Source organism: Pygoscelis adeliae, unplaced genomic scaffold (genome assembly GCF_000699105.1).
Source record: "Pygoscelis adeliae isolate BGI_AS28 unplaced genomic scaffold, ASM69910v1 Scaffold88, whole genome shotgun sequence".
Taxonomy (NCBI): Eukaryota; Metazoa; Chordata; class Aves; order Sphenisciformes; family Spheniscidae; genus Pygoscelis; species Pygoscelis adeliae.
Genome location: NW_008825616.1, coordinates 62,167 through 77,835, shown reverse-complemented (window position 1 = coordinate 77,835; position 15,669 = coordinate 62,167). Strand labels below are relative to the sequence as shown.

The 15,669-nt window shown below is 54.6% G+C and overlaps 1 protein-coding gene across 1 annotated transcript in view; it reads right to left on the bottom strand.

The window, feature by feature from the left end:
* Positions 1-966: 966 nt before the first annotated feature.
* The window catches only part of CCDC12 (coiled-coil domain containing 12), a 26,443-nt gene continuing 11,740 nt past the window's right edge, over positions 967-15,669 (bottom strand). The window contains exons 3-7 of the mRNA XM_009333266.1: positions 4,452-4,531; positions 2,771-2,832; positions 2,636-2,670; positions 2,145-2,221; positions 967-1,841 (exon numbers count right to left, since the gene is read on the bottom strand). Of these exons, the coding sequence (XP_009331541.1) occupies positions 1,762-1,841; positions 2,145-2,221; positions 2,636-2,670; positions 2,771-2,832; positions 4,452-4,531 (334 nt within the window). The 3' untranslated portion in view covers positions 967-1,761. The remainder of the gene's footprint in view (positions 1,842-2,144; positions 2,222-2,635; positions 2,671-2,770; positions 2,833-4,451; positions 4,532-15,669) is intronic.

The following is a 15,669-nucleotide window of genomic DNA, read 5'->3' as shown; positions in this document are numbered from 1 at the left end:
CTTGGAGGTCTCTTCCAACCTTAATGATTCTATGATTCTATGAACGGGCAGCCGAGGGAGAGGGGAGGCAGCTGGGGATGGAGGGCTTCAAGCAGCCGTTTGTGGACGGAAGCTGGAGGAACGAGAAGGCCGTTTCACCAGGTCTTTGCTCCTAGCCCATCATCCGGAAGCAGGAACGGGGCTCTGGCAGGTGGAAAGTCCCTCGAGTGTCCTCACCACGTGCAAGCACAGAGTGGTGGGCAGTCACAGCAGATCCTGGGCAGCGGGACAAGCGTCGATCAGTCTGTATTTGGCACGGCTGGGACCGATCTTGTCCTGCGTGGGGACCTGGTCCAGCTGGTGACAATCTGAGCTGGCAGATCCGCTCACCAAGGCTCCAGCAGGCAGAAACGCCGTTCCCCTCCAGGCTGCTGCCGCGTGAAGGACCTCTCCACCCCCAGCAGCTCTTTTCAACAGGCTTTTAAAAGCAGCAGGATGCGTGCATTAACAGGAACAGCTATTTTTATGGCAGGTGAACTCTTCTGTAAATACTGCCGTCAGAGCCATACGCACCTCGGGACAAAAACACTTTTGAGTCAAGCACAGAGGATTCAGCAGCCCGTGCAATCAGGCCCGGCCAAGACACCCATCCTTGCGAGATCTCCGAGAGCCAGAGCAAACGTCCCCAGGGAAGATGCAGGGTCAGCTCTGCAGCATCCCACCCGCACACTTCCTCCAGCAGCACGGGGTTCGCATCACCCCGGGCTGCTGGGTCCAGGAGTTGTGCTTGACCTGCTGTAGCTACAGCTCGGCCACCTCAAACGTACATGAACTGAAGCCCGCTGCTCCCCGTCCCAGGGAAACGAAGGGGACAGGGACCGGCGAACAGCGGCCTGAAGTCCCCACAGACGTAAGGGAGGTGAAGAGAGCTGCCGCCACCCAGCCCTCTCTGCAGAACAAGTGACGACTCCTTCCGCTACGGGACCGTTTTATTATGAAAAGATTTGTTAACAACAAACTCTGTCAATTACAAAACATATAAAGGAGTGGGACACGCTGCACAGCCTGGAGGGTCGGGAAGCTTCAGGGAACAGAACAAACCCCACGTTAACCTCAGCTGGATGCAGAGCAGCCAGCGGGTCCTGAGCCACACAGCCACCTCCAGCGAGGTTATTCTGCACGTGCTGGGTCCGACCACGGATGTTCCCAAATACTCACAGCCAGCTCTCCAGAGCGAGAGACCCCGTTGCTCCCCACGTGGCAGTTACACCAGCTCTTCTGCAGAAAGGAGCACCTTGAAAAAGGCATCTCTGCGCAGGAAGGGGAGCATCAGTCCCCTGGGAAACGGTCGTGCCTCTCTAAGGGCTGCTGTCGGCTGTGTGGGCATCTTCCCGCTCACCCATCAAGTGAGGGGAGACTTAGCCCCAATTTACCTTCTCTGGCACTAGCCCTTTTGCCCACACCTTCCTTGCTCCGAGACCTAGCAGCCTAGGTTCAAGCTAACGTGGGTGTCTGTCCTGCTCCCATCGGCCCCCCCGTGGTCCCAAAAAGCTATCTGTGAAGTGTTCCTCGATGGAGGAACTGCCATAGTCCGAGAGAGGACAGCGGGGCTCCTTGGATCTGCCCCTCTCCTTCAGGCATGGTAGGATTCATGGGCTTCTGGCAAAGCGTTGGTGAGCAGCGTGTCCCAACGAGGTGCCTCTGCCCGAGAGCAATGGGATCAGCGGTGCTGGCAGAGGCAGATCCACAGAGCCCATGCCCGAGGCTGCCGGACGGACCTCCTCAGTCGGAGTCGCTTCCCTCCTGCTTTGCTGACCCGACAGCAGACGCCAGCTCCTCCTCCTGCCCTTTCAACCGCTCTCCTGCGAGCGAGAAACAGCAGCGGCTTAGAGACACCGGGGAACCCACACGGCGGAGGACCTGAACTGCAGCCCCCGAACCCACAAACCATCCTTCCCTGCCACGCAAGCCAGGCGTGCCTGCAGCCTCGGGGAAGCTACTTGGGACCCACAGCTTCACAGACCCTTTTGGGAAGGGGATCAAGCTCCGCCGGTCCCTCCCCGGCCCAACAGCAAGGCACCGAGCTTCCAGCAAGGACTGGGTGTGTGATCCCCTCTGGAACAACTGCCGACCCCATATGCCACCCCTGCAGCACCATAACGCACGTATCAATTCAGCGATGGCTCTCTGCGTCCTCTTCTCCAGCTTCTCCAGTTTCTTGGCTACATCTCGCTTCAAATCCCTGGGGAGGAGAGTGACAATGTCAGAACAAATCCTCACCCCAGGCAGATGTCAATGCAGGGGCCACGTTACACCTTTCCCAGTGGAAGAGAAACTCCTTCTCTCTCCCGCGAACACCACGGAGCAGAGGGTGTGTCTGCCACCAAGGCAGCTCATGGTCAAACCAACCCGATGTCCAGAGCATCCCTTGCGAGCGAGGCCACCACGGTGACAAGCACCCCAGAGGGATCAGTGGAGTCACTCGGTGTAAGCAGGAAGAGGGAGGACAGCCCCGTGCCTTGTGTCTCCCTCAACCGCAGGGCAGGGTTTCCCATTTCTGGCACTTCTAACCCAACCTGGACGACCTCGAGGTGGTGGTAACCCACCGCTGATGCCAACAGCCCTTTCCCAGGAGCAGGGCTCTGCAGGCACTCACCAGTCCGGCTTCCTGGGGGCCAGGTTTGCCAGATCCTAGGGAGGAAGAGGAGACACCCAGTGAGAGCTGCAGGTCAGGTTCAAGCCTGGATGCAGACAGATGCACACGGCACAGAGCAGTTCTGAACATACGTACCACCTCGTCGATGATGGGCTCCGGCTTGGCAGCCTCCAACTGGTCCTTCACCTTGTCTTCCACTAGATGGGGGAACAGGACCAGCATCAGCGCAGGGCGCTGCGGCGGGACACCAAGGGGAGACAAGGCATAGGGAAACCCACCACAGCTCCGGGCTTGGTTCACAACGGGCTTTTAAAAAAGCCCATTTGAATGTCTTTGCCTTAAAAGCACGGTAAATGCCGTGAGTACAGGTGGGTACACACGTTCCCCCACCACCCAAACCCTTTCGGAGACTCCTAAAAAGCACCTGAAAGTGATGCAAACCCAACAACCGTTTAACACCACGAACAGCAACGGCAGCAAGAAAGCCTGCGGGGTTCGAGTCCCCTTTCCGTAAGACCTGCAGGGATCAGCTGCTCCGCAGGTGTTTAAACTGGAATTTGACTCACCGTGACTCATTTACAAGGCCCCACCACCTGAGACATCTTGGAGGAATCAAGCTCCAGCCCAGACCTGACGTAAAGGCCTGCAGATCCTGGGGATAACGGCAAAGCACGCGTGGAAAACAGCCCTCCATCCTTCAACTCGGGCGTCTGTGCACGGAGGGGGTGCGGGCACCAGGGAGCACATCCCCGAGGGATGAATCCTGCTCCAGCAGACGGATATGCCCAAGGCACATTTAATATTAATCCGCTCCGAGTCCCAGCTCCTCCGCCCTCCTCCGTCCCCAGCCTCCGCACAAAGTGCCCGAGGACAGACAGGCTGGTTACTCCAGACACGGGAACCTGCAGCTCCGAAGAAGGGCTGGCAGAGAGCGCGAGTTTTACTGGAAACGGTCAAAATTGCTGTTCCCAATTCCAGACCACACGCCCGGGAAGAGTCGGGGGAGGTTTTAAACTTTTACAAAAGGATAAAGAAAGCGCAGCGTCAGCGTTCCTACCTACCAGATCTCTGCCGTCCTCCCAAAGGCAGCCTTTTTATTTAGGGCATTTTTAAAGAGATCTATTCCAGGAGGACTCCATATTTCAAGATCAAGGGAACTTCTAGCCTTCGCCTCACTCTCAAGAGCTGCGCGGAGGTTCAGTGCTAAGAAATAGCAGACTAACGCCCTGGACTCATGACTAACATTTCTTTAAAGGTAATTCAAACAAAAAACAGCCCGAATCTCCTTGAGAATCCTCCAGCGAGAACTCGGCTCCTCCGAATATCAACCCTTTGGTTTGGGGCTGGACTCGGCGTGCTCACACACACCCCACTTGTGCAATGCAGGGTGTGCAGTCCCCACGGGCGAGAGGGGATGATGAAGGAGCGGGGCCCGCAAGCGTCACGCTCGCCCAGCTCCCACCGCGGCTGCTCAGACACGCCAGCACCCTCCAGGGCTGCAGGCACTCATCTCCTGGGACCTACCACCCTCACACCAGCAAGCTGCTATCAGAATACGTCCCAGTGGCTTTTCCACCTTGGGCTGGAGCGAGCAGGAACACAGAGGTTTCCAAGCCACCTGATTTTTGGAAAGAAAAGGTATAACCCATCCATTTTGCAGCACGCTGGCTGGCTGCAGAGTCCCGCCCTGTTTTCTTTGTCCTCACAACCACAAGTGCTGCCTCATTCCCTCACCGCAGGCACCAGCACCACCGTTGGCAACGCTTCTGCTTTTGTGCTCCCTCGTTTTGCCTCCCACACTCCTGCTTGCACCCACCTGAGGCCGGCTTAGCCTGGGGCACCTTCCTCTTCTTCAGCTCCTCATCTTCGGGCTCGTAGTTTCGCAGTTTGAGCTCCCTAGGGAGGAAGGGGAAGAGCACAGAGCAGTGAGACACATCCACGCCACCCCGGACTGCGGGCTCTCACTAGTGAGGGGCACATCTGCATCACCGGCTGCAGGCAGCAGGCAGGGGCCGGCAGCAACCCACGCAAGTCAGAAAAGCCAGGGTCAACCCGGAGCCTGGCACGATAAAGGCCGTGTCTTGGCAAACCAAGCAGAGGCAGCTAGTAATGGACCCAAGCTGCCTTGCCAAGCTCTGAACTTCAGCCCAGCTCCCTTTTAGGTCTCAACCCAGTGACAGACTCGGGATGGGAACACCAGAAAAGATCCACAATCAGGGAAGAAAAATGATCCCAGGAAGGTACGCGGGAAGGACAGGGAAAAAAGAGTATTTAGGGTACAAGGTGGTTACCCAGCACCAGAGCTACTTCTGGAAGTGCTACAAACAGGGGTGCAGGTCAGCCACGCGGTGCAAATAAGGGGAGCAAATTCAGGTTCCTGAGCAAATGGGTGGTGGAGCCGGCGGCGACAGGGACGGCGATATCCAAACGACACCCAGAAGTTCACCCATCCTTTCACCTCCCTCCAGGAGAGCTCAAGAGACAGCAGTCAGCCCTCTCCCCAGTGCACACACCTCCCCAGTATTCGGATGCTAATTCTCCCCCTTTTCAAGGCTGTTCTTTTTACGCCTCTCCCGAATAATTCGGGCCTCAAATGGACAACCATCAGACCACCTCAGGCATGTGCACCCCCAGGCTGATTCCTCACCGAGGTCAAACCCTGCAAGCATCAAGCAGAGGCATTTCCAACACCAGAGCCCTGAAAATCAAGCTCGCAGGACCCCATCCCACCTCCAGCTGCTTACGCTTGCCTACAACGTGCTCTGCGGGCTGCTGGATCTATATAACAGTACACTAGCCCACAGGGCAAATTAAGTAGATTAAACTCATTTAAGGCTGTCGATGGGTTTAATCAGTTAAATAGAAACTGAGGCACTTGCTGTCCAGCAATGCTCCTGCCCCAGCTGTCGGCAAAGCCTTCGGCAGCGATGAGGGTGGCTGTGCCGCTGCAGAGGAAGACACAGAGAGCCCCGATGCAAACACAGGAGAGGGCGCTTTTATCAGGCAGGAAAATCAATGGTTGAATATTATCATTTTTCCTCCCAGCAGATAGTTGATACCTGGGGCCACTTCCCTCCTAGGCTTTACTGACAGAGAAGCAAGTGAGATACAACCCAACCCAAGGGCTTACAGTCAAAGCAAAGAGAGGCAAAATAAAGGGTGAAGAAGCTGCAGTCCAAGAGAGGCGAGAAGAGGAAGGTCAGTGGTCAGACGGCCACGCTTATCTGGGAAGCACTAACAAACCCAACCTTGGAGGTCCCTGGAGCACAGCAGGAAGGTCCTACCCTTCCCACGCCACCCCGTCCCCTCTCCGTCAGCCGAATCTGCTTGCGAAGAGTCCGACCCGCACCATGGCTGGTGCCACGGAGGTGGTGGGAGCACACGGTTGGAGCTCAGCGAGACCTAACTGAGATAAATGTGACCAGCAGAGTGGAAACCAGGGCCCAGGCAGATTAGGAGACCTGCAGACACTTCTCGTGTAATCAAGCCCAGGTCCCCCGAGCCCTTACATCAGTGCAACACCGTGAAACAGGAACAACTTTCCCCAGCGCTGGGAGAAAGGATTCTTAAAAGAAACACAGGAGAGATTAGCATGTAGCTGCAATACCTCCCCCAGGCCAAGAGCACCTTCACCCCATGAAGATAAGCTGCTGTGCGCAGTTTTACCTGTATTTTTACGCACACATGCCCTGGGAGGAGAGATTTATTAAATTAACACGTACTGATCACCATCAATCCCCAGCCAGAAAGGCAGCTCTTTTCAGAAAGGCTGATCTTGGAGGATCAAGCGATTATTTTTTTGTCAGCAGGAGATGCCATCTCCAGGCACACAGAAATCACCATTATTCTGTGATTTTACGGACAATCTCCGCCTAGCAGGATTTTGTGGCTAACCTGGGAGGCCGGGGGAGGAAGAGGAGCAGCTAGTTCATTCAGGAGGTAATAGGACGTCAGGCTGCGATGTCTAACATCTGGCCTCAGGCTGGCTCACGCTCGCTGGAGAGGATTTATCTGACAAAGTGGCAGACCCTGCAGAATGCAAGCTTCCAGCATCTCCCAGACTTTCTGGTCTCCTCAGCTCGCATTTAGAAGGATTTACTTGCAGCTGAAAGGGAACCAAACACAGCCTCCCTAGGGCCAGATCACCTAAAACAAGAGAGCTATAAGCTAAGCAAGCTGTTTCTTTCAGTCTAGCAAGATGTTACCGTTACACCTTGACAAGCAGTATTTTAAAATCATCATTTTTGCACGTGCAATGGGAGCTGCGGCTGCTCGGCCACAGCCAAACCAGCAGAGAGCCAAGAGGTCTTCTGTTTGCAGCAGAAGCTACCGGATCCCACGTTTCAAGGGGCACACGCTCTAGAGGTCTGGTTCCTGCTAGAAGAAGGGCGTCCAGCCCTTCATTGCCGCAGGGCTTCGGCAGCGCTTGGGGAACACACAAGGAAGAGGGATTGGAGTCTAAACCTGCTCCCCAGCACTCTTCCCACCCGGAGAAGCCCCATTTCGGCTTGCGAACAAAAGCCTTGCAGTCCAGCAGTGCTCATGCTCGCTGGATCTTCATCCACGAGATTAAAAAAACAAAACCACAGGCGCAACTTGGCAGGTTCTGCCGCAGATGGGACGAGCGGCGGCGCGGGGCTGGCAGCAGGGGAAGCAGCTGATGTGTGGGGGTGAAGAGGAGAAGCGCTGCGAGATGATCCCCCCGCGCCCGGCACCAGTGCTTTCAGATTCTTATTAAATCCACGCATAACTGCAAGCGCCAGGAGAAAACAAACAAAAATTGATCCCTTTAATTAACTGTGCAAGGCGAGAGCAGCTCTCGCACCTGCCTCCGGTAATTCTCGGTGCCCAGCGCGTCCCGCGGCCGCCTCCTCGGGGTGGCTCAGGGATTTCACCACGCTCAAGCCCCAGCAGTGCCACGCTCGCCAGGAGCAGATTTGTCTCCCCCTTATTCTGTGCACAAGCGTCTCTGTAAAGACAGAGAGACAAGCAGCAGAGCGGTGCTACCCCAAGTAACTCAAAGGCAGGCAAGGGTTAAGAATATCTATGTGTAGAAGTTGTTACTGGTCTTCCACAGAGGCGGGTTAAATAAAGTTCAGGTGCCAGCGGTTCCTCTAGTGCTGCGTTCCAGAAAGACAGCCCGGTGCACTTTACAAGTGATTCCTTATCCAATTTCCCATGAAAACAAAAAAAAACCCCACCCCAGAGCTAACAATGGGCTCCGTGGCAGAATGGGCACGTAGGAGCCAGGTTAGGGAGTGCAGCTCCTGGGGGAGGAGGGCACGTCACGAGTGCTTTGGCCCTAACATGAGTGCTTAACGCTCCTCGGGAAGGACCGAGCACCCGGACGAGACCTGGGTTTGAACCGTTTGGTTTTAGGGTGGGATCTAGCTCATGCACGGTCACTAGCAGATTTTGTCAGCATCTTCTTATAATTGATGGAGGTGCCAAACGCAGGAGATGCTCTCCTGCCCCTTCGAGCACCTCGTGCAGTGTTACCCAGCCCATTTCAGCCCAAATGAGCCAGGACTGCTAGAGATGGAGGTGGTTATAGCCTTACAGCCGGCAGTGGGTGCAGGTCTGTGCTGGAAGCTCCTCGGACCGCACGAGGATTGGGGTAGCTGCAGGATTACAGAGGGGAGTGACGGACACAGCTTGCCAGCATCTCCTAAAAGCCTGTCAGGGGTGGCAGGTTCCCTGTTTTGGGTCAGGAATACTTAAAATCTGCTTTCCACTGTGGGCCAGGAGCTCCTTGCGGGGGAAGAAGAAGGGATGTCAGCCTCTCTTTGAAGGAGTCGGGTTGGAAACGGCACGGCATGCAGGGTATGCGCAGAATGCAAAGAGCTATCTCGATGCAAAACACAGGACACTCAAAGCTGTCTGCGAGGTCGGTTTTCGCTTTACTCCTCCAGCCCCAAGGGCTTTACGGAGCAAACACGGGTTTTCAACTGATGAATGGATCTTTTTAAGCCTTCTGGTGAAGCGCCCGCACGCTGATGTCCTTGCGCCAGGAGCAGGGGGAATGGGTTTGCCAGGAAACCCCGTTAACAGCGATTTCTTCAGATGTCACAGCACCCCCGCTCCCATAGTTACTATCATAAAACAGTCCCTTGGAGCTGCACCGACTAGACCGCTTCAAGAGCGCCCTCCTATTTTTACCTCTCTGAGGACAAGGCTAAGGGCCAAAGAAAGCTGGCTAGGACATCTCGATACGGTTTTCTTAGTGCTTCTGGAGGTGAAAGAGGCAAGCAGACCTCAGCAGGACAGATACTAGCAGAAGGCAGGAGTCCAGCGGCGTTTGCAGACCCTGCTTACTCTGCTCAGGATCAGAGGAGGGTGTCCTCCACAGCTCTTCACCTCTCGGTCTCCCTCAAGCCCTTCACGTCGCCCCGCTTAAATGTCTCTTGTGCTCCTCAGTGTCGGCTCTAGGCACCTGATGAAGCTAGGGGAAAAAAAAAAGATACTTCCTCTGCTGCATCATCAAAACAAAGTGGTTTCCAACACCCAGATCCCAGACAACTATTTTTGAAGTGTTATGGTAGAGCCTTTCCATTCTTTGGAAGCAGTTTAGGGAAGTCCTGGGTGTTATCAACCCAATCTCAGCCATTTCAGGCAATTTCTTCTCCAAAGCCCTGGAGGAATTCTCTGGTTTGAGAATTTGCTGCCCTTTGACCTTCCCAAGCTGCTCCAGAGCCCTGTTTTCAGGGCAGCCACTCCAACTTGCGACAGCCACTCCAATTTGCTTGAAACCGAATGTCCTGGGCAACGATTTCCACATTGCCCTTTAAAGAGGAACCAGCACAAGCATTTAATTTTATTTCTCTGCGTCTCCAAAATTCACTTACTCCTGAGTGGTCCTGGGAAGCCACACTCAAACATGTAAAGAAACTCCAGGAGAGACAAGGGAGGTCTCAAATCCTTGGAGGAGTGGTGGTTTGGTGGACCCCCCCCCTCTGCTCCATCATGTGTTCCATGAGGGCAAGAAGGTTTTGTAGGAGCAGGGACAGGGCAGCCAGACAGCCAAGGACAGCAAAGCAGGATACCTCAGCAGCAATCCAGGAGGTTTGGGGCCCAAGTTGCAGGCAGCTGGGCTCTGGCCAAGCTACTGAAGAACCTGAAAGGAGCGGGGGACGCTGGGGTACCTGCGGGGCCGTGTGGTGAAGGTGTCCCCTGGGGCAGCACTCAGATACTCTTCAGTGACAGCAAACACACCTCCTCAAAGTGCCTCTTCCCTTTTCTGTTTCCAATTGCAAACCACATAGCAGAAGTCATTTTCAAGCTTTTCACGCAGGTCCCCTAATTTTTTTGCCAGGGAAAATTCACTGTACAGTGAGTTTGACTGACAAGCTTACTCTTCCTCCTTCCGTCTGCAGACCCCACGGAAAGAGCCAGATTAAGAGCATTCGGGCAGAGATTTCAGGCTTGGACTCTTACACCCTCTTTGCTCCCCTCGGTCACCCCCCGCCCCGACCTGCTGCACTTCTCTGCAAAGTCACCTGGCACGTACAGGGTGCTGCGTGATCACCCGTGGGTGCTGAGGGAACTCTACAGCACCATCACCCTCCGGAGGCACTGCAAGACTGGCTATACAACACCCATCAATCCTGGCACAGACTTAATTTCACAAAAAAAAACCTTTTTTTTTTTTTGTACTTTGCTGTCCTGGTTTCGGCAGGGATAGAGTTAATTTCCTTCCTAGTAGCTGGTACAGTGCTGTGGTTTGGATTTAGGATGGGAACAAAGTTGATAACGCACCGATGTTTTAGTTGTCACTAGGTAATGCTTACACCGGCCAAGGACTTTTTAGTTTTCCATGCTCTACCGACTGAGAAGGCTGGAGGTGCACAAGAAGCTGGGAGGGGGCACAGCCAAACTGGCCAAAGGGACATTCCATACCATGGGACGTCATGCTCAGTACATAAACTGGGGGAAGCTGGCCGGGGGGGGCCACTGCTCGGGGACTGGCTGGGCATCGGTCGGCGGGTGGTGAGCAATTGTACTGTGCATCACTTGCTTTGTGTATTATTATTATTATTTTATTTCAATTATTAAACTGTTTTTATCTCAACCCACGAGTTTTTCTCACTTGTGCTTTTCCAATTCTCTCCCCCATCCCACCGGGTGGGGGGGAGTGAGCGAGCGGCTGCGTGGTGCTTAGTTGCCAACTGAGGTTAAACCACGACATTTGCTTTCCTACCCAGCCTGACCCCTTGCAGACAGCTTTGACGTCTACTCTTTGACATCTGGGTGCACCACCTCCTGCTGCAACCTTCCTGGAGGCTTCCCTACAGCTGGGCTGGCTCAAAAGCACGGTCCGTACATCTCCAGGCTGCCTCGTTGCACGCAGTGACCTTTCCAGCAACCGAGATACACACCGAGACAACCCGCATCTGCTCCGACTTAGAAACCAAGAAATTACTTTCACGTCCCAAACGCACACCATGTTAGACAAGGCTCTCCTCGCACGCTCTCTTGCAGTGGGATAGAGATGTCCCTAACGCAGAGGTCCAGAGCTGCTGTTTGATCAAGAGGACAAAGTTGTTGTCGTCGTTCCTAGATTCCTCGCCCAAGGCAGAAAAGGAGCAAGCAACAAGCAGAAGCAGAGACCCATCAGCACCCACCCTCCGAGGAGCAATCTCTTTTTGCTGGGAGAGGGCTGCTCCTACTCAAATTGCTGAGCGTGTCGGAGCACATCCCCGAGCAGCTGCCAAAAGGCACTCGAGGAATGCCAAAAAACCAAACGCCTCTATTACACCGCAAGCCCCCAAAACTTGCCGAGGCAGCTGGTTTCTCGGGACGTGCTTCTTGGGGGAGCAGGGATGGGGAGAGACGTATCCCTGGGTGTTGCAGGAGGGCTGCAAGAGAAGCTCTTCAAATGCAGGCAGGTGCCACGAGGTTGTCTGGCCTCCCACGCTGCTTTACCAGGCAGCTGAGCCCCTTCCAGGCAGACACAAGCAACTTCAACATCAGTAAATACAACCGGGACAAAACCCATGCTCGGTCTGCAGCGCGGGACCCGGCCTGGTGATGCGGCACCAGGAGCTGGCTGACGTGCAAACCCCGGCCCTGCCCGCAGCACCCAGCTATGCTCCTCCGCGTGCCGGCACAAGAGCATGCTTTGCTCTTGCTCTTACGGGGTTCCTCCAGCTTCTTTGGCTGGTGGTGGGTCAGAAACGACCTGCCGCCCTTGAGGCTCAAGCCAAAAAAGGGGCCCTGAAGGTACCTCGGTAGCATCTAGATGACCACAGGACCTCAACATCTCCCTAGCCAGCCCCGAAACAGTACCAAGCACGACTCTGCTGCAGCTCTGCACTTCAATAACCACGTTCAGATCCACTGTCTGAGCACAGAGCCAGCACAGGGTCTGTGAGCAAAAAGATGCTCCAGGTAAGCTCAGGGTTACGTACAGCCTTACCCCCACACCACACCACGAGCTCTCCCACAGGCAGGTCAGACGGAGGCTTAAGCACCCAAAAATCGACACCCAAAATGCTGTAGTTTGGTTACAGCAGGGATGAGCTCCCAGCAATGACTACTGAAAAAGAGTGGACTGCTGGGAAGATGCTGGGAACTCATAGCCGAGGGTTGGGTAGGAGGGACCAGGGTTTCACTTTTGGCTGCTCACCCTTGGTGGGGGACGGGCAGAGGGACACCCAACGCAAAACCGGGACCACCAGGCACCCGTTGAACACATCGACAGCCTCTGTTAGGAGGGTGCAGCCTGGCTTCGGACCAGCTGAAGCTCCACGGGGCCTTCCCTGCGAAAGTAGATCACCTCCCAGAATCTCCTCCAGAGCGCGACAGGCACAGCTCTAACCGGAGTGAAGGTCCACAGCATCCTCTGGAGGGGAGAAGGGGGGGAGAAGGGCTCTGCACTGCATCAAAATGGGCACAAGCGTCTTCAGGAGGGAGCCAAGATCCTGCCAGCTCCTAAATCTCCCCAGCCCGTACCCCACTGGTTACCAGCCAGGTGGATTCAGCCATCTGTACTCCTGTTCTCCCTCCTCCAGCGCCCAGCAAAAGGTACGACGCTACAAGCCTTGCCTCTGCCCACCTCCTCCTGCCGTGGGCCAGGCACTTCCCCAACGGAGGGGACATGCGCTCGGTCCCTGGAGATGTGGGGTGGCGATGGAGCCTGACGCGTTGCACAGTGTCCGTCAGGACAAGCCACCAGCGGTAACAGGTTCAGCTGTCCACGCGGACGTCGGTCAGACACGCCACGTGTACTCAGCTCAGCCTACACATAAATACTGCTCTCTCCCATGTTTGATTGTAATTTTTCAATTCGTTCTGGGTTTTTTGGCTTTTTTAAACTCTTCATTAAGGTCTCCGGGCTCCAGGACGTAAAGAAGCACATCCGCACAGCAGTCATCCTTGCTACTGCCCTGGCTGTCCTGCCAAGCTAAAGCCAACACTGAGCAGACTCGCCGCTGTATTTTTCTGTGCAGAGATTAAAAAAAAAAAAAAGAAAAAAAAAAGAGTAAAAAAGCGCACGGCGAGGGGAGAGATGGCATTTCCCAACCCCTGCCTCCCCCAGCTCCTCCCAGAAATTCATCTCTGCAAGCGGCCACAACGCTCAACGCCTCTCTGCTCCCTGCGGGGTGGCAATGCCAGTCTCCAGCCGGCCGTGGCTTTACGCAGCGCTCTCCTTGCGGATCCCCGAGCCCCAAACCGACTGCTTTTCCCCGCGGGAACCAGGCGGAAGGGCCAAAGTCCACCCACACCCTGTTCCTTTCGAAGGCGGATCGCAGGGTGCGCCGCGGCGGGAGGTGTTTCCTGGTCAGCGGGCTAAGCATAACTGGTTAAAAACAAAAATAGTAATAACCCGAGCTCTTCACAATTACAGATATCAACTCCCCTGAGAGCTCAGATCAGAGATAGCCTGAGCTGAAATTGCTGCGAGTGTATCAGGGTTTTCACGGAGGGCTTCGTCAGCACTTGTTCCTGCGGTGGCAGCTTGCAGCGTGAAAGATAAAAAACAAGGAACAAAAAAAAAAAGGAAAAAAAAAAAAGGGGGGGGGGGAGCAGAAAAAAAAAGCTGACTTCACTTTTAAGTAGGAAAAAACCTGGTAGCATCTGTTTCTATCATGTCTGTTTATATCATAGTTTAAATAAGGTTACAGTTGTGCAATCATTATTGATGAACCCTAGAGGGTATAAAGGATGGTCTCGGGTGCGGGCTGGCGCAGGAGGTGCAAGCTGCAAGGGATGGAGGAGGAACCAGCCTGCAGCGAAAGCCCAGGGTGCTGCCCGGTTTTCCCGGCGGTCAGTGCACCCAGACCCTGCACACAGGCCACAGGATTATTTATTTTATTGAACCACTAGATTTCCCCTCCCCACGTCGTGCTCTTGGCGGCTTTCGGCATGAGAAAGCAGCACAGCTCTTGAGACGCTTGTTTGGGGCGAGGGAGCGGTTCGCAGGGAAGGCAGACTTCAGTTACCAGGACCTCTCGTTTCCCAAATTCAGGGTCAACGCCGGCAGATTATCTCAGCTTACTTTTTGCCGCCAGCCAACCAGGGCAGTAGTGCACAGCAGTACCCTTTTTCAAAGGGCTGAGAAAGTTCAGCTACACTATTGGGAAATAAAAATCTAAGACGAAATCAAGTTATCGGCTCGCTGGCCTGCTAAGATCTCGTTAAAAACGCACGCCCAATTCCGGCGACAGAAAAAGGACATTCAACAAGTAAAGAAAAGCTAAGAATCATCTCAGCCAAATTTGTGATTCAAACATTTCCTGCGGAGCAGATCTTGCTTTAATTTGCCTTGCAAAGGTACGTTTGGATCCCGACAAAACATGCCGTGGTTGGACAGACGGACAATGAGCTACAGAATCCTGCAGGAAAATCGATCTGGAAAGCCAACTTTTTGCCCCAAAAGCTGCCTCCCCAAAGGCGTCACTCCCACATATTTCAGGAGAAGCCCTGTGCCCACATCTGCGGGGAGTTTCATGCATCAGTACAGAGCTGGCTGGAGACGGGAGTTCCCGCTCTACACCTTTGCTCTCTACATATAACCTCGGTGAAGTTTCAAGGGCACCACCCAAAGGCAAGGGAAAGTTTTTTTTTGCTGAACCTGCCACAAGATGAGAGCTCACGAACAAGCGCTCGTGGAAAAAGTGATCTGCCAACTTGACAGTAGTGACGCCGAAGACTTGGTATGAAACCGCATCGCTTCTGATACGCTTCCAGGCTGCTCAGCAGCGGTTAAAAAGAAGCAATCCCCAGCCCGAAAGTCAGTCGGAGTAGAAAAAGAGATTTTTTTCAGAGATTTAGCAGACCAATTCAGAATTCCACTTCGGGAGCAGGAGTGCATCGCTGCTAGCCCAACGATGCCAGCTCATCGCGCAGTGAAGACAGCCCAGGCCTGATGCTCCTCGTCAGCGGGCCACCGCATGCTGCATCACCTCCCCACGCAGCGTATCGAGTGGCGGGGCTGGAAAGCAAGAGCTGTTTATTCATTATTCATCATCATTTCCAAGATCTCTAGCTCCTGTTTCAGCTTCAGCCCAGACCTCGTGCCTCTTTCGGCACGAAACCCAACCACGGCACCTACAAACAAAGTTCAGCATCGGTGATGGCTCTCCAGAACCACTCCCAGCCCCAGATCCACGTGGGCAGTTCTCAAGAAGGGATGCGTTTTCTGCCGGGAGTTAGTCCCAAGAAGCAGCGAGGATTTTGCTCTACTTCCTCAGCAGAGCACGCGTGCTCGTCTGCAGCAGCATCTCTGGTGCACACCTCCCACAGAGGAGGTTTCTAGCTGCTAAAGCGATGAGAAAAGGTCACACCCCACATCTTCAAACCAAACTGCACCCCCCCCCCGTCGTCTCCAAAGGAGGCCTGACGGTGTTTTTACCAGCAGGAAACCAACTGCACAGTCAGCTGGTCCTCGCCAGGAGCGACAACCCTGCCTCGGTTAGTTTTGTGCTCACATTTTCCAGTGACAAGAGGGAACAGCGGTGGGCCGCAGTTAAACAGCCACGTGTGCCCTACAGGCCTCCCTTCATGGGGCGGGGGGGAACCCGCCGCTCAAAACA